At 44.2% G+C, this 23,207-nt stretch overlaps 1 protein-coding gene across 1 annotated transcript in view; it reads left to right on the plus strand.

Moving 5' to 3' along the window:
- The first annotated feature begins 889 nt into the window (after nucleotides 1–889).
- The window catches only part of LOC110504375 (actin filament-associated protein 1-like 1), a 70,444-nt gene continuing 48,126 nt past the window's right edge, over nucleotides 890–23,207 (plus strand). The window contains exon 1 of the mRNA XM_036970110.1: nucleotides 890–1,011. Within this exon, the coding sequence (XP_036826005.1) occupies nucleotides 993–1,011 (19 nt within the window). The 5' untranslated portion in view covers nucleotides 890–992. The remainder of the gene's footprint in view (nucleotides 1,012–23,207) is intronic.

Genomic DNA, 23,207 nt, shown 5'->3' on the forward strand with positions numbered 1-23,207 from the left:
TAGGCTCGGGACCACACAGCCACTCCACTAAATTGCAGGCTAATGATTGATTTGCAATGCTTGCAGTTAGCAACTGATTCCTTCCAAACCACTCATTGTTGAATTTGCGATTTCCAACTTGTTATGTAATGTCCAATGGTCAATATGCACCGATATGTTTTATCAATAATTTCTCTTCAATATTTATCCTCATATGTCTAGGATTAAATAGGATTTGACAGTAGATTGTCGACTTGATTCATGATGATGACTGCTAGCTAAGGCTTTGGAAGTATGATGTTGACATGATCAGTCCAATCAAAGCTACTGTACATATGATGTGATTCGACATCATGACCTTGAGCCTTCATGGATGGGCACTTCAAATATAACTCTATGGCACCACCCAAGGGGCTAGAATTTTAGATCTCTACCCTTAGACTTGGCGGTGACGTAGTGTCCCCATGAGTGACAGAGAAGTGAGCCAATCACGGCATAAGGCTCCATATTTTCTGCTTGCTTTCCCCACCACCACAGAAAGCACTGAGCTAGGCTGAAACACCTGCACTTTGGAGCTGCCTTACTGAAGAATACAAAAAAATAGACCCTGTTTGTATGCATCTTTATTAACTCAATTATATATGTATATATTTTTACTTTGTTTGCAAACTGATGTGTGACACGACACGTATTAATGCCAAAATAACATGCAAAATATGCATGTTATTGTTTGCAAAAAAATGTGGTTGAGCACCACATAACCTGAATGATGGCCGCCACTGGATATAGGTAGTTAGGGCTATTGCCATACTGTACTTTGACTTTATAGCTTTAGGACCCAGCAAAGAGCCGGCTGTTCTTTTCTCACTAACTTAATTGAGAGAGACAGAGAGAGAGAGAGTCTGCTATGTATCAAGTGTAGCTGTCCGCGCGGTCTCACATGGGCTGTTCTCGGTCACGCTCTCTGGGTGAGCCCGGGAAACCACCTCCTCTCATCCGTTACTTCCACCGGGATGGACACCAAAAACAGATGTAAGTGTCAGTCTTAATCCGTTTTTCATTTAAAATTAATCCATAATGTTAACTGACAAAAAGTAAGCTATTATGCATCTAAAAATTTGCAACTGGATTTTATAAATCAAACAATAGCGATTTGCGCATAAATTGCACCTTTATTAATTGCACCATACTGCTGTACAAGCCAGTGTTTTATTTCATGCTTAACGAAGGCTAATTGTAGTCTAATTGCCTGTTTAAGATTCTCATAATTTTGTTGATAATTTATTAAACGCCAGAACAACATTTTAATGAGAATGGAGCAGAGAATGGTATTGTTGGTGGCTGTTGCCTAGTGATAGGCTATAGAAAAGTGTCCAAGTCCAGAATAGTTGGAATGACTGTCGGTTTGCCACTTTACTGTGCCGGTGCAAATCGGTGCAAAGCGTCACCCATGCTGCAGGCAGAGCGTTTTCCCCGAGCCTTCCTGCACCAAGGCTGCGTTCCATTCAGTAATCCTGTCCTTCTCTCTACCTTCGTTTAATCTTCTCCATGGATCTGATAGAACTAGATAAGTGATAGTAATTTAGCAGAAGTTAGTTATATATCACTTTCTTAGTTAGGCCCACACCTACAGTTGAAGTGGGAAGTTTACATACACATTAGCCAAATACATTTAAACTCAGTTTTTCACAATTCCTGACTTTTAATCCTAGTAACAATCCCCTGTTTTAGGTCAGTTAAGATCACCACTTTATTTTAAGAATGTGAAATGTCAGAATAATAGTAGAGAGAATTATTTATTCAAGCTTTTATTTCTTTCATCACATTCCCAGTGGGTCAGAAGTTTACATACACTCAATTAGTATTTGGTAGCATTGCCTTTAAATTGTTTAACTTTTAAGTTTCGGAAGCCTTCCATAAGCTTCCCACAATAAATTGGGTGAATTTTACCCCATTCCTCCTGACAGAGCTGGTGTAACTGAATCAGGTTTGTAGGTCTCTTTGCTCGCACACGCCTTTTCAGTTCTGCCCACAAATGTTCTATAGAATTGAGCTCAGGCCTTTGTGAAGGCCACTCCAATACCTTGACTTTGTTGTCCTTCAGCCATTTTGCCACAACTTTAGAAGTATGCTTGGGTCATTGTCCATTTGGAAGACCCATTTGCAACCAAGCTTTAACTTCCTGACTGATGTCTTGAGATGTTGCTTCAATATATCCACATAATTTGACTTTTTCATGATGCCATCTATTTTGTGAAGTGCACCAGTCCCTGCTGGAGCAAAGCACCCCCACAACATGATGCTGCCACCCCTGTGCTTCACGGTTGGGATGGTGTTCTTCGGCTTGCAAGAGTCCATCTTTTTCCTCCAAACCTAACGATGGTCATTATGGCCAAGCAGTTCTATTTTTGTTTCATCAGACCAGAGGACATTTCTCCAAAAAGTACGATCTTTGTCCCCATGTCTTTGTCCCCATGTGTTGTTGTATGTGTCGAATTGCTATGCTTTATCTTGGCCAGGTCGCAGTTGCAAATGAGAACTTATTCTCAACTAGCCTACCTGTTTAAATAAAGGTGAAATAAAAAATAAATAAAAAAATGTGAGCTTGCAAACCGTAGTCTGGCTTTTTTATGGCGGTTTTGGAGCAGTGGCTTCTTCCTTACTGAGCGGCCTTTCAGGTTATGTCAATATAGGACTCGTTTTACTGTGGATATAGATACTTTGTACCTGTTTCTTCCAGCATCTTCACAAGGTCCTTTGCTGTTGTTCTGGGATTGATTTGCACTTTTCACACCAAAGTACGTTCATCTCTAGGAGACAGGATGCGTCTCCTTCCTGAGTTGTATGACGGCTGCGTGGTCCCATGGTGTTTATACTTGCGTACTATTGTTTGTACAGATGAATGTGGTACCTTAAGGCGTTTGGAAATTGCTCCCAAGGATGAACCAGACTTGTGGAGGTCTACAATTTTTTTCTGAAGTCTTGGCTGATTTCGTATGATTTTCTCGTGATGTCAAGCAAAGAGGCACTGAGTTTGAAGGTAGGCCTTGAAATACATCCACAGGTACACCTGCAATTGACTCAAATGATGTCAATTAGCCTATCAGAAGCTTCTAACGCCATGACATCATTTTATGGAATTTTCCTAGCTGTTTAAAGGCACATTCAACTTAGTGTATGTAAACTTCTGACCCACTGGAATTGTGATACACTGAATTATAAGTGAAATAATATGTCTGTAAACAATTACTGGAAAAATGACTTGTGTCTTGCACAAAGTAGATGTCCTAAACGACTTGCCAAAACTATAGTTTGTTATTAAGAAAGTTGTGGAGTGGATGACAAACAAGTTTTAATGATTCCAACCTAAGTGTATGTAAACTTCCAACTTCAACTGTGTATCCTGTCATTTGCAGCTAAATCTGTGAAGGGTAGTGGACAAGGCCATACGGGAAGGGAGCAACACCTCTGGAATTGGTCGCAGCCATAACACAATTTCTCAAGCTGTTTTACTGTGACAAGGCCATTCTTTCTCTCTCCAACTACAGGTTCCAGTTCCCATTGAGAGAAAGATATTCATTTTGATGTTGATACCTCACTCTCAACTACAATACGTTCTCATGACGCTTTGAAAATAAGCCTGTTGAGACAGTCTGTGTGGGATAATAAGTCTGTTGAGACAGTCTGTGTGGGATAATAAGTCTGTTGAGACAGTCTGTGTGGGATAATAAGCCTGTTGAGACAGTCTGTGTGGGATAATAAGTCTGTTGAGACAGTCTGTGTGGGATAATAAGCCTGTTGAGACAGTCTGTGTGTGATAATAAGCCTGTTGAGACAGTCTGTGTGGGATAATAAGTCTGTTGAGACAGTCTGTGTGGGATAATAAGCCTGTTGAGACAGTCTGTGTGGGATAATAAGCCCGTTGAGACAGTCTGTGTGGGATAATAAGTCTGTTGAGACAGTCTGTGTGGTATAATAAGCCTGTTGAGACAGTCTGTGTGGGATAATAAGTCTGTTGAGACAGTCTGTGTGGGATAATAAGTCTGTTGAGACAGTCTGTGTGGGATAATAAGCCTGTTGAGACAGTCTGTGTGTGATAATAAGCCTGTTGAGACAGTCTGTGTGGGATAATAAGCCTGTTGAGACAGTCTGTGTGGGATAATAAGTCTGTTGAGACAGTCTGTGTGGGATAATAAGCCTGTTGAGACAGTCTGTGTGGGATAGGGGTTTTACAGACACGGGTTGGTTTTCCATTTCTCTTGGACTGGTCTTTCTTGACAGTCTGGGCTTGGTGTTGCACCCCATCTCTCTCTCTTTCTCCCTCTCTCTCTCTCTTTCTCTCTCGCTCCCTCTCTCTCTCTCTTTCTCTCTCTCTCGCTCTCTCTCTCTCTCTTTTTTCTCTCTCTCTCTCTCTCTCTCTCTCTCTCTCTCCCCCTCTCTCTCTCTCTCTCTCTTTCCCTCTCTCCCTCTCTCTCTCTCTCTCTCCCTCTCTCCCTCTGTCTGTTTATAACATGTAAAGGTTGACTTAATAAGGAGATAAGCTCTGTCAGGTCTCCCACAGCGGAGCGTTTGTATTTTTAAGACGTCCTGGATGTCACACTGTTTGGGTAGTTGCTAGCTTGGCTTGGCCGTGTGTGTGTGTGTGTGTGTGTGTGTTTGTGTGTGTGTGTGTGCGCGCGTGCATGCGTGCGTGTGTGTGTGTGTGTGTGTGTGTGTGTGTGTGTGTGTGTGTGTGTGTGTGTGTGTGTGTGTGTGTGTGTGTGTGTGTGTGTGTGTGTGTGTGTGTGTGTGTGTGTGTGTGTGCAGTAGGACATATCTAGATCACCCACTGTGCTCTGTTAGTTTTATTCTTCCCCTTACAGTGTTCTCAGACTATGTTCATGAGCTTTGACCAAACAAACAGAAAATAGGTAACTTGTTATTCCTGAAATTATATCTCCTTGATCCTCTAATCCAAGGCCATATTGCCTTGAGATTGACATTAAGAAATGCAAGCAATTCTTGCTAAACATTTGGTGTGAATCCCAAAAGTGCACTATATAGGGAATGGGGTGCCATTTGGGAGTGTGATTTCTACTGTCTGTCTGTGCATTAGATCTGGGTCAGAGAAACCAGCCCCTCTGTCCACCTGACCACTGGGTCGGGCTCTTCATAAGTCAGAGAAACCATTTTTATTGGCCTCTCATGTTTCCCTGACTAAGTCCTATCTAACCACACTCTGTAACTTACATCATTTGCACTCACTGTATATAGACTTTTTGTTTTCTTTTGTTCTACTGTATTATTGACTGTATGTTTTGTTTTTTCCAGGTGTAACTTTGTGTCAAATTGCTACGCTTTATCTTGGCCATGTTGCAGTTGCAAATGAGAACTTGTTCTCAACTAGCCTACCTGGTTAAATAAAGGTGTTCTCAACTAGCCTACCTGGTTAAATAAAGGTGTTCTCAACTAGCCTACCTGGTTAAATAAAGGGGAAATAAAAAAAGAAAAATAAAGTTGGACACTGTGGAAGTACAGTAACCAGCCCACTACTTTTCAAAATAGTTTCAAATACTCTATCTGGACTTGATTGACCTTGCTTGGATGGAACAATGGTACCAATAGAACAGTCACAAGAGTGCAAACCTCACATTTTGAAAGATTAAAATAGTATTTGAACCCAGGTCTGACCCTAGCATATTGGTACCCTAGCAGAATTTGGGAGGTTAAAGCACCGTAAAACCCAGAGCAGGAGAGTCTCGTCACGGGCCCAGCTCCAGCACCCGCAGCCAGCCAGCCAACCAGCCAGCCAGCCAGCCAGCCAGCCAGCCAGCCAACCAGCCAGCCAACCAGCCAGCCAACCAGCCAGCCAGCCAGCCAGGCAGCCAACCAGACAGCCAACCAGCCAGCCAGGCAGTGAGCCAGGCAGCCAACCAGCCAGCCAGGCAGTGAGCCAGGCAGCCAACCAGCCAACCAACCAGCCAGGCAGTGAGCCAGGCAGCCAGCCAGCCAACCAGCCAGCCAGGCAGTGAGCCAGGCAGCCAACCAGCCAACCAACCAGCCAGCCAGCCAACCAACCAGCCAGCCAACCAGCCAGCCAGGCAGTGAGCCAGGCAGCCAGCCAGCCAGCCAGCCAGCCAGCCAGGCAGCCAGGCAGCCAACCAGATAGACAGTCATTTTTTACAAATATAATATAGGATAATTATTACTATCTAAAGGCTGGATTCTGTGACATACTTGAGGAACTGTTCGTTCTGAGAGGACAGAATGGTCAGTGCCTGTTCGTTCTTATAGGACAGAATGGTCAGTACCTGTTCGTTCTGATAGGACAGAATGGTCAGTGCGTGTTTGTTCTGATAGGACAGAATGGTCAGTGCCTGTTCTTTCTGATAGGACAGAAAGGTCAGTGACTGTTCGTTCTGATGGGACAGAATGGTCAGTGCCTGTTCGTTCTGATATGACAGAATGGTCAGTGCCTGTTCGTTCTGATAGGACATAAAGGTCATACCTGTTCATTCTGATAGGATAGAAGGGCCAGTACCTGTTCGTTCTGATAGGACCGAATGGACAGTGCCTGTTCGTTCTGATGGGACAGAATGGTCAGTGCCTGTTCGTTCTGATGGGACAGAATGGTCAGTGCCTGTTCGTTCTGATAGGACATAAAGGTCATACCTGTTCATTCTGATAGGATAGAAGGGCCAGTACCTGTTCGTTCTGATAGGACAGAAGGTCAGTGCCTGTTGTACGCTTCAGCATCACCCACCTTGCAATCTGAGTGGAGGCAGTCAACATTTTGAAACTATTAAACCATAATTCCTTCAAACCTTTTTATTTTATGAGGCATGTCTTTTTTCCCCTTTATTTAACCTTTATTTAACTTGTCAAGTCAGTTAAGAACAAATTCTTATTTACAATGATAGTCTACACCGGCCAAACCCAGACGACACTGGGCCAATTGTGCGTCGCCCTATGGGACTCCCAATCACAGCCGGTTGTGATACAGCCTGGATTCTATCCAAGCACTGAGGTGCAGTGTCTTAGACTGCTGCGCCACTCAGGAGCCCGTCTTACCATGTTCCGGCCAGAGGAATGTTATTAAGGCAATTATTTTATTAACATTTCTTCCAGCCTTCTTCTCCTCTTCCTCTCTTCTCTGTCCTCATCTTCCTCCTTTTCCTCCCTTCTTCTCCTCTCTTGGTTACCTCTCCTTTCCTCTTCTCTAACTCTTCTCTCCCTCTCCTCTACCTTGTCTCTACCTCTATCGTCCTCTTCCTCCCTCATTCTCATTCTGCTTCTTCTCTACCTCTCTAGCGTCCTCTTCCTCTCTACTCTACCTCTCCTCCCTCCTCCTCTTCCTCTCTCTTTTTATTCTCTCCTTAGCCAAGCCAACAAATCGTCAGTTTGTAAAGTGGAGCATTCACAAAGCAAACACAGCAGAAAGCCTAGCCTACTGACTGGAGAAATAGTGGAATTGGCTAGTGCCCAGTGTGTGTGTGTGTGTGTGTGTGTCTGTGTGTGTGTGTGTGTGTTCTGAGTCCAGGAGCATCAGGTGGGTGTGTGAGAGGGGAGGGGAGAGGTTGAGGTTGACTCCTCAGAGGCACATAGCATTAGTTGGATTGTACCATCCCAAATGACACCCTTTGCCCTATTTAGTGCACTACTTTTGATCAGAACCCATAGATCTCCGGTCAAAAGTAGTGCTCTATTAAAGGAATAAAATGGCATTTGGGGCACATCCCCTCATTATCCCCTGATCATCCTCTCATCATCCCAGGCTGTGTCTGTGTTGAATCATGCATGGTTACTGTCTCTCCGGTGTGTCTGGGAGCATATGGAAAGGTTTAGCAGAAACAGAACATACAGTATATCGTAATAAAGACCAGAATGATACAGAATGACATAAAACACGCTGGTCTACATAATAGATCTGATCTCTGTATTCATACCTTGACCTCTCTGGTCTACATAATAGATCTGATCTCTGTATTCATACCTTGACCTCTCTGGTCTACATAATAGATCTGATCTCTGTATTCATACCTTGACCTCTCTGGTCTACATAATAGATCTGATCTCTGTATTCATACCTTGACCTCTCTGGTCTACATAATAGATCTGATCTCTGTATTCATACCTTGACCTCTCTGGTCTACATAATAGATCTGATCTCTGTATTCATACATTGACCTCTCTGGTCTACATAATAGATCTGATCTCTGTATTCATACCTTGACCTCTCTGGTCTACATAATAGATCTGATCTCTGTATTCATACCTTGACCTCTCTGGTCTACATAATAGATCTGATCTCTGTATTCATACCTTGACCTCTCTGGTCTACATAACAGATCTGATCTCTGTATTCATACCTTGACCTCTCTGGTCTACATTATAGATCTGATCTCTGTATTCATACCTTGACCTCTCTGGTCTACATAATAGATCTGATCTCTGTATTCATACCTTGACCTCTCTGTGTCACAGGTTGGAATTCCACACATTCCAAAGATAGTTCCGGAAAATGAAGAGAGGCTGTGGGCATGTATTTGTTTGTGCTTGTTTGTGTGTGTGTGTGTGCGCGCGACTACATTGATTGCGTTATGTACATGCTCAGACCAGTCCCTTTCTGTTCAGGGTGGTATTAGATTACAAGTTGACACAAATACATACTCCCTCAAGCTTTTGAGTAATGTACTGTTTGAATTTATTCATGGATTTGGGTTAGCAGCATTGAATTTAAATATGAATTTCAGTTAGCAGGGTTAAATTGAAATATGAATTTAAGTTAGTAGGTTTGAATTTAATTTGGATTGGGAGTCGAGAGATGTAGAGAGAAAGAGGGGGGAGAAAGAGAGGATTACAGACAAGTAGGGAGAGAGGGAGAGAGAGAGAGGGAGGGTGGGAAAGAGAGAGAGAGAGAGAGAGAGAGAGAGAGAGGGAGAGAGATAGAGAGAGAGAGAGAAGCAGGGAAGAAAGAGAGGATTACAGAGAAGTAGGGAGGGAGGATGCTTTTCCCGACCCTGCTCAGGCGTTTCTTTTACACCTGCTACGTTAGGTAAGAGAGAGAGGAAGAGAGGGGACAGGGAGATAGGGGACTGGGATAGAGGGAGAGGGTTCTGAAGTTTACTTCTCATGACTAATATGCATCAACAACTTGTGTGAAATGTCACTGCTGTTTTCAAACCTGATGCAGACATTCATATTCTCAGCGTTACGCTCATTGTGATATGAATTGCATGGTTTTTGGACCTGCCAGTTACAGGCTGTGACTTGTTAGAAGGCAACTCAGCTCTCTCTAGGTACCTTCATGTGTACAGTGTCTGAGCTGTATCAGAACTCAACTCCTAGACTATTGAGTAGCCTTGAACCTGTTAGGCACATATCTAGGATCAGCATACCATTCAAAATACTATCCTTAACCATCAGAGTGGAAAAATGAAACTGACCTTGGATCAGTTTGTCTATGTGTTCCTGCTGTCTGACAGACTGAGACAAGGCCTGCATCCCAAGTAGCACCCTCTTTATTACATAGTTCTCTATTGGCTCCTATTCCCTACATAGTTCTCTATTGGCTCCTATTCCCTACATAGTTCTCTATTGGCTCCTATTCCCTACATAGTTCTCTACTGGCTCCTATTCCCTACATAGTTCTCTATTGGCTCCTATTCCCTACATAGTTCTCTATTGGCTCCTATTTCCTACATAGTTCTCTATTGGCTCCTATTCCCTACATAGTTCACTACTGGCTCCTATTCCCTACATAGTTCTCTATTGGCTCCTATTCCCTACATAGTTCTCCATTGGCTCCTATTCCCTACATAGTTCTCTATTGGCTCCTATTCCCTACATAGTTCTCTACTGGCTCCTATTCCCTACATAGTTCTCCATTGGCTCCTATTCCCTACATAGTTCTCTATTGGCTCCTATTCCCTACATAGTTCTTTACTGGCTCCTATTCCCTCATAGTTCTCTATTGGCTCCTATTCCCTACATAGTTCTCTATTGGCTCCTATTCCCTACATAGTTCTCTATTGGCTCCTATTCCCTACATAGTTCTCTATTGGCTCCTATTGGCTCTTATTCCCTACATAGTTCTCTACTGGCTCCTATTCCCTACATAGTTCTCTACTGGCTCCTATTCCCTACATAGTTCTCTATTGGCTCCTATTGGCTCCTATTCCCTACATAGTTCTCTATTGGCTACTATTGGCCTCTATTCCCTATATAGTTCTCTATTGGCTCCTATTTCTTACATAGTTCTCTACTGGACTCCTATTGGCTCCTATTCCCTACATAGTTCTCTATTGGCCTCTATTCCCTACATAGTTCTCTACTGGCTCCTATTCCCTACATAGTTCTCTATTGGCTCCTATTGGCTCCTATTCCCTACATAGTTCTCTACTGGCTCCTGTTGGCCTCTATTCCCTACATAGTTCTCTACTGGCTCCTATTGGCCTCTATTCCCTACATAGTTCTCTACTGGCTCCTATTGGCTCCTATTCCCTACATAGTTCTCTATTGGCTCCTATTGGCCTCCATTCCCTACATAGTTCTCTATTGGCTCCTATTGGCTCCTATTCCCTACATAGTTCTCTATTGGCTCATATTGGCCTCTATTCCCTACATAGTTCTCTACTGGCTCCTATTGGCTCCTATTCCCTACATAGTTCTCTACTGGCTCCTATTGGCTCCTATTCCCTACATAGTTCTCTATTGCCTCCTATTCCATACATAGTTCTCTACTGGCTCCTATTCCCTACATAGTTCTCTATTGGCCTCTATTCCCTACATAGTTCTCTATTGGCTCCTATTGGCTCCTATTCCCGACATAGTTCTCTACTGGCTCCTATTGGCCTCTATTCCCTACATAGTTCTCTACTGGCTCCTATTGGCCTCTATTCCCTACATAGTTCTCTACTGGCTCCTATTCCCTACATAGTTCACTATTGGCTCCTATTAGCTCCTATTCCCTACATAGTTCTCTATTGGCTCCTATTGGCTCCTATTCCCTACATAGTGCCCTATGGGCTCAGGGATGCATGGAAAGTCAGAGCAGAGGTTAGGGATCAGGGGGTTATGAGTGAACTCCAGTGTTCCGGGGGAACACCCCGCTCTACATGACTAATAACACCCACAGAGAGACAAAGCAGCTACTATTTCCCTAGTTTGTGTGTGTGTGTGTGCGTGTGCATGTTCCTGCCGCGTCATAGGAAGCCAGCCTGTCTGTTAGGCACAGCCACATATCTGTGTGGTGATATCATGGGGTAGAGGGCAGATAGCAGATCTCTATTATACTGAATAAGACAGATCATTGGACTCTTTGTCTGCTAAACGGCTGATTTAACTCCTCTGTGCCACTCTATAGACGGAATGAAAGATGGAGGGAGGCTTGATGGATGGATGGAGGATGGATGGAGGGAGGGAGGGAGGGAGGGAGGGAGGGAGGGAGGGAGGGAGGGAGGGAGGGAGGGAGGGAGGGAGGGAGGGAGGATGGATGGATGGATGGATGGATGGAGGGAGGGAGGGAGGGAGGGAGGGAGGGAGGGAGGGAGGGAGGGATGGATGGAGGGATGGAGGGATGGAAGGATGGAGGGAGGATGGAGGGAGGATGTAGGGAGGAAGGAAAAATAAGGAAAGAAAAGAGAATGGATGAAGGCTGTCTAGAGGGGAAAGCAGGATGGATGGAGAGAGGATGATGGATGGATGAAGGCTGTCTAGAGGGGAAAACAGGATGGATGGAGAGAGGATGATGGATGGATGAAGGCTGTCTAGAGGGGAAAACAGGATGGATGGAGAGAGGATGGATGGATGGATGGATGAAGGCTGTCTAGAGGGGAAAGCGTGGGGGGGGGGCTGGGTGGTGTGTATATGAGAGACAGAAAGAGAAAGAGAGAGAGATGAGAGTGGTGCCCGTATGTGTGCCCGTATGTGTGTCTGTTTTGTACACATGTTAGAGTGTGTGTGTGTGTAAACGTGTGTGTGTGAGTGTTTGTATGTTTGTTTGTTTGTGTGTGTGTGTGAGTGTGTGTGTGTGTGTGTGTGTGTGTGTGTGTGTGTGTGTGTGTGTGTGTGTGTGTGTGTGTGTGTGTGTGTGTGTGTGTGTGTGTGTGTGTGTGTGTGTGTGTGTGTGTGTGTGTGAGTGTGTGTGTGTTTGTGTGTGTGTGTGTGTGTGTGTGTGTGCACGTGTGTGTGTGAGTGTTTGTATGTTTGTGTGTGTGTGTGTGTGTGTGTGTGTGTGTGTGTGTGTGCACGTGTGTGTGTGAGTGTTTGTATGTTTGTGTGTGTGTGTGTGTGTGTGTGTTCAGTGTGAACATGAAGTCCTTTACTTCCCACTGTCTCAGCCGGCCTTCACAGAGGGTTAATGCTCCAACAGGTCAGTGGAAGTACACACAGACTTAATTCCCAAGGAGACGCCCCAGCGACCCGGGAGAGGCCTCCCTTAATAAATACTGTACACTGAGTATACAAAACATTAAGAACACCTGTGTCACGCCCTGACATTAGAGAACGTTTGTATGTCTCTATTTGGTTTGGTCAGGGTGTGATTTGGTGTGGTCATTCTATGTTTTTGTTTTCTATGTTTTTGTATTTCTATGTTTTGGCCGGGTATGGTTCTCAATCAGGGACAGCTGTCTATTGTTGTCTCTGATTGGGAACCATACTTAGGTAGCCCTTTTCCCTCCTTTCTTTGTGGGAAGTTAACTTTGTTTGTGGCACATAGACCTTAAGCTTCACGGTTGTGTTTGTATTGTTTTTGTCGGCGTCATCCTAATAAAAAGGAATATGTACGCTCACCACCCTGCGCTTTGGTCTACTTCTTTCAACGGCCGTGACAACCTGCTCTTTCCAGGTGAATCCAGGTGAAAGCTATTATCCCTTATTGATGTCACGTTAAATCCACTTCAATCAGTGTAGATGAAGGGGAGGAGACAGCTGTTAATTAAAGGAGACAGCTGAGACATAGATTGTGTATGTGTGCCATTCAGAGGGTGAATGGGCGAGACAAAATATTTAAGTGCCTTTGAACGGGCTATGGTAGTAGGTGCCAGGTACACCGGTTTGTGTGAAGAACTACAATGCTGTTAGGTTTTTCATACTCAACTGTTTCCCATGTGTCACAAGAATGGTCCACCACCCAAAAGACATCCACCTAACTTGACACAACTGTGGGAAGCATACTAGTCAACATGGGCCAGCATCCCTGTGGAACCTTTACAACACGTTGTGAAGTCCATGCCCTGACAAATTGAGGCTGTAAAGCACGCATTACTGTAGTGATTGACAGCTTGAGGTATTGCAATATGCAGTACAGTGTCTGGGAACACGTGCTTGTTTGTAGTTAATCATGTTGAGAGTGTTTCTCTGTGTGTTTTATGATGACCTGCAGCGAGGCCTATCCATCATAAAGCATCAGGAGAGACATGAAACTACTCCCCCTCTTCCCTCTTCCCCTCGCTTCCTCTCTTCCCCTCTCTTCCCCTCGCTTCCTCTCTTCCCCCCTATTCCCCTCTCTTCCCATCTATTCCCCTCTCTTCCCCCCTATTCCCCTCTCTTCCCCATCTCTCTTCCCCTCGCTTCCTCTCTTCCCCTCGCTTCCTCTATTCCCCTCTCTTCCCCTCGCTTCCCCCCTATTCCCCTCTCTTCCCCTCTCTTCCCCTCTATTCCCCTCTCTCTTCCCCTCTCTTCCCCTCTATTCCCCTCTCTCTTCCCCTCTCTTCCCCCCTATTCCCCTCTCTTCCCCTATATTCCCCTCTCTTCCCCTCTATTCCCCTCTCTTCCCCTCTATTCCCCTCTCTTCCCCTCTATTCCCATCTCTTCCCCTCTATTCCCCTCTATTCCCCTCTCTCTTCCCCTCTATTCCCATCTCTTCCCCTCTATTCCCCTCTCTCTTCCCCTCTCTTCCCCTCGCTTCCTCTCTTCCCCCCTATTCCCCTCTCTCCCCCCTCTCTTCCCCTCGCTTCCTCTCTTCCCCCCTATTCCCCTCTCTTCCCCTCTCTCTTCCCCTCTCTTCCCCTCACATCCTCTCTTCCCCCCTATTCCCCTCTCTTCCCCCACTCTCTTCCCCTCTCTTCCCCTTGCTCCCTCTCTTCCCCCTCTCTCTTCCCCTTGCTCCCTATCTTCCCCCTCTCTCTTCCCCTTGCTCCCTCTCTTCCCCCTCTCTTCCCCTCTCTTCCTCTCTTCCCCTCTCTTCCCCCTATTCTCCTCTCTTCCCCCCACTCTTCCCCCCTATTCCCCTCTCTTCCCCCTCTCTCTTCCCCTTGCTCCCTCTCTCCCCATCTCGTCCCCTCTCTTGTCTGTAGATACAGTATGTATTAGTGTTGGGGAATACTGCTATCCGGTGCTGCCAGATTCTATTAACAACTGTGAGCTCAATCAGAGGCAAAATCCCACTCAATCTTCTAGAATGTCACAGTTGTGCAGGACATTACCCAATCTGGCAACCGCTGTTATCGGCTGTCCTGGTGATGTTGTGCTGTCCAGACATGCTCTCTCTCTCTTTCTCACTCTGGGAGATGACAACACCCACACTCTGGATATGCCCGGAATCTGAGGGGGAGGGAGGGGGAAGAAAGGGAGGGAGGAGAGGAGTGAGGGGAGGCGAGGAGGGGAACAGAACAGGAGGGGGAGGGGGAACGAGGAGGGGAGATTTATTTGATTTAATTTATTTGAACATTTAAAAACACAACATGTGGATATAATGCATTTAAATCATTCAGAATGACACAACAAAATAAGAAAAAACAACATCTGGATAGTGTGGTTGGTGTTTGTGCTTCGCAGTGAACACACCTATCTAGCTCAGATACAGATCCCACAACACCTAGATGGGGACGTTACCTCTCCATCTGAACACACCTATCTAGCTCAGATACAGATCCCACAACCCCAAGGTGGGGAAATTACCTCTCCAAAGGACACACCTATCTAGCTCAGATACAGATCCCACAACCCCTAGATGGGGGCGTTACCTTTTGAGATTTCATCACTTTTTCCATCCTTGCACTTTATTTGGTATTGGTATGTTGGTATTTTATTAGGATCCCCATTAGCTGTTGCAAAAGCAGCAGCTACTCTTCCTGGGTTCCACACAGAACATGAAACATAATACAGAATGACATAATACAGAACATCAATCGACAAGAACAGCTCAAGAACACAACTACATTAAAAAAATGTAAATCCACATGTAGCCTACATCTCAATGCATACACACAAACTATATAGGTCAAATAGGGGAGAGGCGTTGTGTTGCTTTATCTGTTTTTAGAACATGTTGTTGTTTATTTGAGCAATATGAGATTTAATTAAGGAAGTTCCATGCAATAAGGGCTCTATATAATACTGTACGTTTTCTTGAATTTGTTCTGGATTTGGGGACTGTGAAAAGACCCCTGGTGGCATGTCTGGTGACATTCAGGATGTGTGCGTTTGCATGTTAACATGTGTGTTCGGGTAATTGATGAATAGGAGGCTAGTTACCTACAGATAACATTGAGATAACTTTAAGATCATGAGATAAAGAAACTCTCTTTTGACTCCATATGAGATGAAAATATCTTATTGTCTGGCCAAACACCAAACCACCAAACACCAAACCACCCACCCATAACATCTGTCTCTCCAGAGCAGTCCAGTATCTGATGGAACACACTGGGTTGGGAAAGCTTCCTTATCATTGTCTTTGGATGTATTGAGTATGTATGTTGATGTCCATTTCACAAACCTGATAGTACATGGAAGAGGCTGGAGCAGGTTAGAACCGAACCGGTAGTGTGTGTGTCCAACTTCCTCCTTTGTCTGTTGGGACAAAATATTTCTGCAGTTTGTGTTGCGTACCGATGTCTACTTTTTTTTCAAATGGTTGTTTTTCTGTATTAGCTGGTGGTGGTGGATCAGCTTTAACATTACAGTTGGATTGTGGGTTCTATCAATGTAAATGTCTGCATAATTTCCAATCCCCATATATATTTATTTAAATATTTAATTAATCGTTCTTATTTTCCCCTAACCCTCCCACCCCTCCCCTAATTGAAGTAAACTAATGGACAAAAATACTTAGGCTTCTACTTCCAGCTTCTACATACTATATACATTTTATGACAATATATTTTACATTAGTTATCTTTTTTATTTGTTTTTAGTTTCAGCCTTCAGCTCCCCTCAACCCCTCCAGTCTATCTCTGAAGACCATCCAGTCCCAGCCTTCAGGTCCCTTCAACCCCTCCCATCTATCTCTGAAGACCATCCAGTCCCAGCCTTCAGCTCCCCTCAACCCCTCCCATCTATCTCTGAAGACCATCCAGTCCCAGCCTTCAGCTCCCCTCAACCCCTCCCATCTATCTCTGAAGACCATCCAGTCCCAGCCTTCAGATCTCCTCATCCCCTCCCATCTATCTCTGAAGACCATCCAGTCCCAGCCTTCAGGTCCCTTCAACCCCTCCCATCTATCTCTGAAGACCATCCAGTCCCAGTCTTCAGGTCCCCTCAACCCCTCCCATCTATCTCTGAAGACCATCCAGTCCCAGCCTTCAGCTCTCCCCAACCCCTCTCATCTATCTCTGAAGACCATCCAGTCCCAGCCTTCAGGTCCCTTCAACCCCTCCCATCTATCTCTGAAGACCATCCAGTTCCAGCCTTCAGGTCCCTTGAACCCCTCCCATCTATCTCTGAAGACCATCCATATCTCTGAAGACCATCCAGTCCCAGCCTTCAGGTCCCTTCAACCCCTCCCATCTATCTCATATGATCATCCAGTCCCAGCCTTCAAGTCCCTTCAACCCCTCCCATCTATCTCTGAAGACCATCCAGTCCCAGTCTTCAGCTCCCCTCAACCCCTCCCATCTATCTCTGAAGACCATCCAGTCCCAGTCTTCAGCTCCCCTCAACCCCTCCCATCTATCTCTGAGGAACATACAGTTTAGATTTCTAGCTGCCATATATTGTCCACTGTGCTGTAATGTTTCACAAAAGTTATAAACCTTCATATTCTCACAGTTTCTACAGATTGTAAATTAAAGATTAATATATTCCTAAAAGTTGTATTATATTATTGATTGTTTGACTGTGGCTTTTCAAGTCACCTAGCAGTGCTATTTACAAAGTTAGCTCCAGGTAAATGTTGCAATTCTTCAGACATTCCTGAACCTACATATGGGCAGTACCAAAACAAGTGATCTAATGTTTATGTCTCTTCGCAGCTAGATCTGTGTCCCTCATACAGTATATTTAACATTCTATTGGTTGCAAGAATTATGTGTAATAATTTACATTGAAAGACTAAGTTCTGAATCTGGCGTTGTTGTATTTATCAGTTCATAAACCATGTGCCATGGAATCGGCACATCGAAAATCTCTTCTATTTTGCAACCTGTATGACGCAGCTGTCCATTTTTTGGTCTTTAAATTAAATGTGTATATTTTTTAATTATCACAATTTTGGTATTTAATGTTGGACTGACAAACAAGTTCCTTTCCTTCTCTTCTTTCCACTTGCCTACTCCATTTTTGTGGTAATGCTGCAGTCAGTTGGTTGTAGTTTTGGATAGAGCAGACCTTTGCAGTCAGTTGGTTGTAGTTTTGGATAGAGCAGACCTTTGCAGTCAGTTGGTTGTAGTTTTGGATAGAGCAGACCTTTGCAGTCAGTTGGTTGTAGTTTTGGATAGAGCAGACCTTTGCAGTCAGTTGGTTGTAGTTTTGGATAGAGCAGACCTTTGCGGTCAGTTGGTTGTAGTTTTGGATAGAGCAGACCTTTGCAGTCAGTTGGTTGTAGTTTTGGATAGAGCAGACCTTTGCAGTCAGTTGGTTGTAGTTTTGGATAGAGCAGACCTTTGCAGTCAGTTGGTTGTAGTTTTGGATAGAGCAGACCTTTGCAGTCGGTTGGTTGTAGTTTTGGATAGAGCAGACCTTTGCGGTCAGTTGGTTGTAGTTTTGGATAGAGCAGACCTTTGCGGTCAGTTGGTTGTAGTTTTGGATAGAGCAGACCTTTGCGGTCAGTTGGTTGTAGTTTTAGATAGAGCAGACCATTGCAGTCAGTTGGTTGTAGTTTTAGATAGAGCAGACCTTTGCGGTCAGTTGGTTGTAGTTTTAGATAGAGCAGACCATTGCAGTCAGTTGGTTGTAGTTTTAGATAGAGCAGACCATTGCGGTCAGTTGGTTGTAGTTTTGGATAGAGCAGACCTTTGCAATCAGTTGGTTGTAGTTTTGGATAGAGCAGACCTTTGCAGTCAGTTGGTTGTAGTTTTGGATAGAGCAGACCTTTGCAATCAGTTGGTTGTAGTTTTGGATAGAGCAGACCTTTGCGGTCAGTTGGTTGTAGTTTTGGATAGAGCAGACCTTTGCAATCAGTTGGTTGTAGTTTTGGATAGAGCAGACCATTGCAGACAGTTGGTTGTAGTTTTGGATAGGACAGACCATTGCAGTCAGTTGGTTGTAGTTTTGGATAGGACAGACCATTGCAGTCAGTTGGTTGTAGTTTTAGATAGAGCAGACCTTTGCAATCAGTAGGTTGTAGTTTTGGATAGAGCAGACCTTTGCAGTCGGTTGGTTGTAGTTTTGGATAGAGCAGACCTTTGCAATCAGTTGGTTGTAGTTTTGGATAGAGCAGACTGTTGCAGTAAGTTGGTTGTAGTTTTGGATAGAGCAGACCTTTGCAGTCAGTTGGTTGTAGTTTTGGATAGAGCAGACTGTTGCAGTAAGTTGGTTGTAGTTTTGGATAGAGCAGACCTTTGCAGTCAGTTGGTTGTAGTTTTGGATAGAGCAGACCATTGCAGTCAGTTGGTTGTAGTTTTGGATAGAGCAGACCATTGCAGTCAGTTGGTTGTAGTTTTGGATAGAGCAGACCTTTGCAGTCAGTTGGTTGTAGTTTTGGATAGAGCAGACTGTTGCAGTAAGTTGGTTGTAGTTTTGGATAGAGCAGACCTTTGCAATCAGTTGGTTGTAGTTTTGGATAGAGCAGACCATTGCAGTCAGTTGGTTGTAGTTTTGGATAGAGCAGACCTTTGCAGTCAGTTGGTTGTAGTTTTGGATAGAGCAGACCTTTCCATAGATCTATTTAAGCTGCGTGTGACATACCTCTACCCGTCATATTTATGATATTCATGAACAAAGATTATTCAATTATTTCTTTTTTTATAATGTTTCTTTTAATCAGTTAGTGTATTTGAGTTTATCCATAATATTTGTTTTAAATTATGTTTAGTCTTTTCTGGTGGATTAAACTGAAATGGCAACCAGCTTTCTGTTGCTTGTTTTAAAAATAGCAATATTCTGGAGATTATTTAATTTTCAAATAACTAAAAGTGAGAGGTTGTAATCTGAATAAAGGGAATATGGCCATTTTTGAACATGGGATGAGACATCCTTACTAATCTGCTAGAGAACCAGTTTGGATTTCAGTACAGCTTTTGTATGACTGAAGCATTTAGTGAGAGGTTCAATTCTTTAATATTTAATCATTTCAGCCCTCCGAATTCATATTCGTTATATAAATCAGCCTGTTTAATTTTGTCTGGCTTGCCATTCCAAATAAAGTGAAATATATTTTGCTCATATATATATTTTTAAACAAGTCGTTCTGTGTAGGCAGGGCCGTAAGTAAATAGGTAAACTGGAATATGACTAAATAATTAATCATGGTGTTTTTCCACAAATAGACAGGTATTTATCTTTCCATGGTAGCAACATATTATCTATTTTTTCTAACTTTCTATTAAAATGTACAGTATTGTAGCGAGATCACTTTCTTTATTTCGGGATATGACTACAGAGTATGTCCACTTCACCATCAGACCATTTTATTTGTGTACTATACCGTACGGTAATGTAAACGTAGTATTTATTAGCGATCCATTACATAATATGGTACATTTATCATAGTTCAGTTGTAATCCAGAGAGTTTAGAAAACTTATCTAGATCCTCTATGAGGCTGTGCAGGGATCCAGATAGCGGATTTAAAAGAAAACATGAATCATCAGCGTGCAATGACCCCTTTGTTTTTAAACCCTGAATTTCTAACCCATTGATATTGTTGGATCGGATTTTAATAGCTAACATTTTGATGGCCATAATAAAAAAATATGCCGATAACGGACAACCTTGTTTCACTCCTATCAGAGATGTGACCATTATTTACTCATTTGAATTTAGGGTTACTATACACAAATTTAACCCACTGTATAAGAAATTCTCCAAAATTAAAATACTCGAGGCATTCATATATAATTTCTAGTTGTACTTTATCAAAGGCCTTTTCAAAATCAGCTATGAATACTAGGCCCGTACTTCTGCCTACTTTTCTACTTTTTTCTTATTTATTATTTGTGTACTTGTTTGACATTCTACTAGTGTAGGAGCTAGAAACACAAGCATTTTGCTGCACCTGCTGTAACATCTGCTAAACTGTGTATGTGACCACTGCTCGACTGCAGAGGTCAGAGGGTCACAGACATCATATGACCTCTCCTGTCAGGTCACAGCCGTGCTCAGATCTGTAGTGTCATAGACATTAGGGGCGCGTAACATTAGGAAACAATAAACATGGAATGTGAAACGTGGTGGGAATTAAATATTAAGAAAAGTCAACAGGAGAAGTGGACATAAAGGCCTCATTGTTACCTTGTTACAGAGTGGTGCCTTCATCAGAAACTGTTGGAGAGCTGACCATTGATGTTACCTTGTTACAGAGTGGTGCCTTCATCAGAAACTGTTGGAGAGCTGACCATTGATGTTACCTTGTTACAGAGTGATGCCTTCATCAGAAACTGTTGGAAATCTGACCATTGATGTTACCTTGTTACAGAGTGATGCCTTTATCAGAAACTGTTGGAAATCTGACCATTGATGTTACCTTGTTACAGAGTGATGCCTTTATCAGAAACTGTTGGAGATCTGATCATTGACATGATCATTCAGTTATAGGGTCTACATAACACAGTCATAATAAAGACATACAGTATCAACTGTCACAACCAATCATATCCATGTTTTAAAACAGAGATAAGGTTTGTCTTGAGATACCCAGACTACGGGTGTGTTGTGGTCCTGTAACCAGGCAGATCCCAACCTGCCCAGAGGAGCAGTGGACTGAGAGAGCAGTGGGCTGAGAAAGAAGTGGGCTGAGAGAGCAGTGAGCTGAGAGAGCAGTAGGCTGAGAGAGCAGTGGACTGAGAGAGCAGTGGGCTGAGAGAGCAGTAGGGTGAGAGCAGCAGGCTGAGAGAGCAGTAGGCTGAGAGCAGTAGGCTGAGAGAGCAGTGGACTGAGAGAGCAGTGGGCTGAGAGAGCAGTAGGGTGAGAGCAGTGGGCTGAGAGAGCAGTAGACTGAGAGAGCAGTGGACTGAGAGAGCAGTGGGCTGAGAGAGCAGTAGGCTGAGAGAGCAGTGGACTGAGAGAGCAGTGGACTGAGAGAGCAGTGGGCTGAGAGAGCAGTAGGCTGAGAGAGCAGTGGGCTGAGAGAGCAGTGGACTGAGAGAGCAGTGGGCTGAGAGAGCAGTAGGCTGAGAGAGCAGTGGGCTGAGAGAGCAGTAGGCTGTGAGCAGTAGGCTGAGAGAGCAGTGGGCTGAGAGAGCAGTGGGCTGAGAGAGCAGTAGGCTGAGAGAGCAGTGGGCTGAGAGAGCAGTAGGCTGAGAGCAGTAGGCTGAGAGAGCAGTGGGCTGAGAGAGCAGTGGGCTGAGAGAGCAGTAGGCTGAGAGTAGTGGGCTGAGAGAGCAGTAGACTGAGAGAGCAGTGGACTGAGAGAGCAGTGGGCTGGGAGAGCAGTGGACTGGGAGAAGAAGTGGACTGAGAGAGCAGTAGGCTGAGAGAGCAGTAGGCTGAGAGCAGTAGGCTGAGAGAGCAGTGGGCTGAGAGAGCAGTGGGCTGAGAGAGCAGTAGGCTGAGAGCGGTGGGCTGAGAGCAGTAGACTGAGAGAGCAGTGGGCTGATAGAATAAGTGGACTGAGAGAGCAGGGGGCTGAGAGCAGTAGGCTGAGAGAGCAGTAGGCTGAGAGCAGTGGACTGAGAGAGCAGTAGGCTGAGAGAGCAGTAGGCTGAGAGAGCAGTGGACTGAGAGAGCAGTGGGCTGAGAGAGCAGTGGACTGAGAGAGCATTGGGCTGAGAGAGCAGTGGACTGGGAGAAGAAGTGGACTGAGAGAGCAGTGGACTGAGAGAGCAGTGGGCTGAGAGAGAATTGGACTGAGAGAGAATTGGACTGAGAGAGAATTGGACTGAGAGAGCAGTGGACTGAGAGAGCAGTAGACTGAGAGAGTATTGTAATGAGAGACAGACAAAGAGACAAATGTATCTGATATGGACAACTGAATGCCTTACCTATGAGGTATCCTTGAAACAGACTCACTCAGGTGTGTGTGTGTGTGTGTGTGTGTGTGTGTGTGTGTGTGTGTGTGTGTGTGTGTGTGTGTGTGTGTGTGTGTGTGTGTGTGTGTGTGTGTGTGTGTGTGTGTGTGTGTGTGTGTGTGTGTGTGTGTGTGTGTGAGAAGAGGTACTGTGCAGCATGTTTGGTCGTGCTCTAGGCTCCAGGCTTGCCCTCAGGGCTGACTCACACACATCTTCTACTGAGGAGTCGTCTGAACATGTCTCTTTCTCTCTATCTCTGCCCCCTCTCTCTCTCTCTCTCTCTCTCTCTCTCTCTCTCTCTCTCTCTCTCTCTCTCTCTTTCTTTCTGTCTATCTCTGCCCCTCCGCCCCGTCTCTCTCTCAATTCAATTCAATTCAATTCAAGGGCTTTATTGGCATGGGAAACATGTGTTAATATTGCCAAAGCAAGTGAGGTAGATAATATATGAAGTGAATATATAAAGTGAAATAAACAATAAAAATTAACAGTAAACATTACACATACAGAAGTTTCAAAACAATAAAGACATTACAAATGTCATATTATATATATACAGTGTTTTAACAATGTACAAATGGTTAAGGTATACAAGGGAAAATCAATTAGCATAAATATGGGTTGTATTTACAATGGTGTTTGTTCTTCACTGGTTGCCCTTTTCTCGTGGCAACAGGTCACAAATCTTGCTGCTGTGATGGCACACTGTGGAATTCGTTGTGGATCTGTGTAATCTGAGGGAAAAATTTCTCTCTAATATGGTCATACATATGGCAGGAGGTTAGGAAGTGCAGCTCAGTTTCCACCTCATTTTGTGGGCAGTGTGCACATAGCCTGTCTTCTCTTGAGAGCCATGTCTGCCTACGGCAGCCTTTCTCAATAGCAAGGCTATGCTCACTGAGTCTGTACATAGTCAAAGCTT

The sequence above is a fragment of the Oncorhynchus mykiss genome, chromosome 31 (genome assembly GCF_013265735.2).
Source record: "Oncorhynchus mykiss isolate Arlee chromosome 31, USDA_OmykA_1.1, whole genome shotgun sequence".
NCBI classification, from domain to species: Eukaryota; Metazoa; Chordata; class Actinopteri; order Salmoniformes; family Salmonidae; genus Oncorhynchus; species Oncorhynchus mykiss.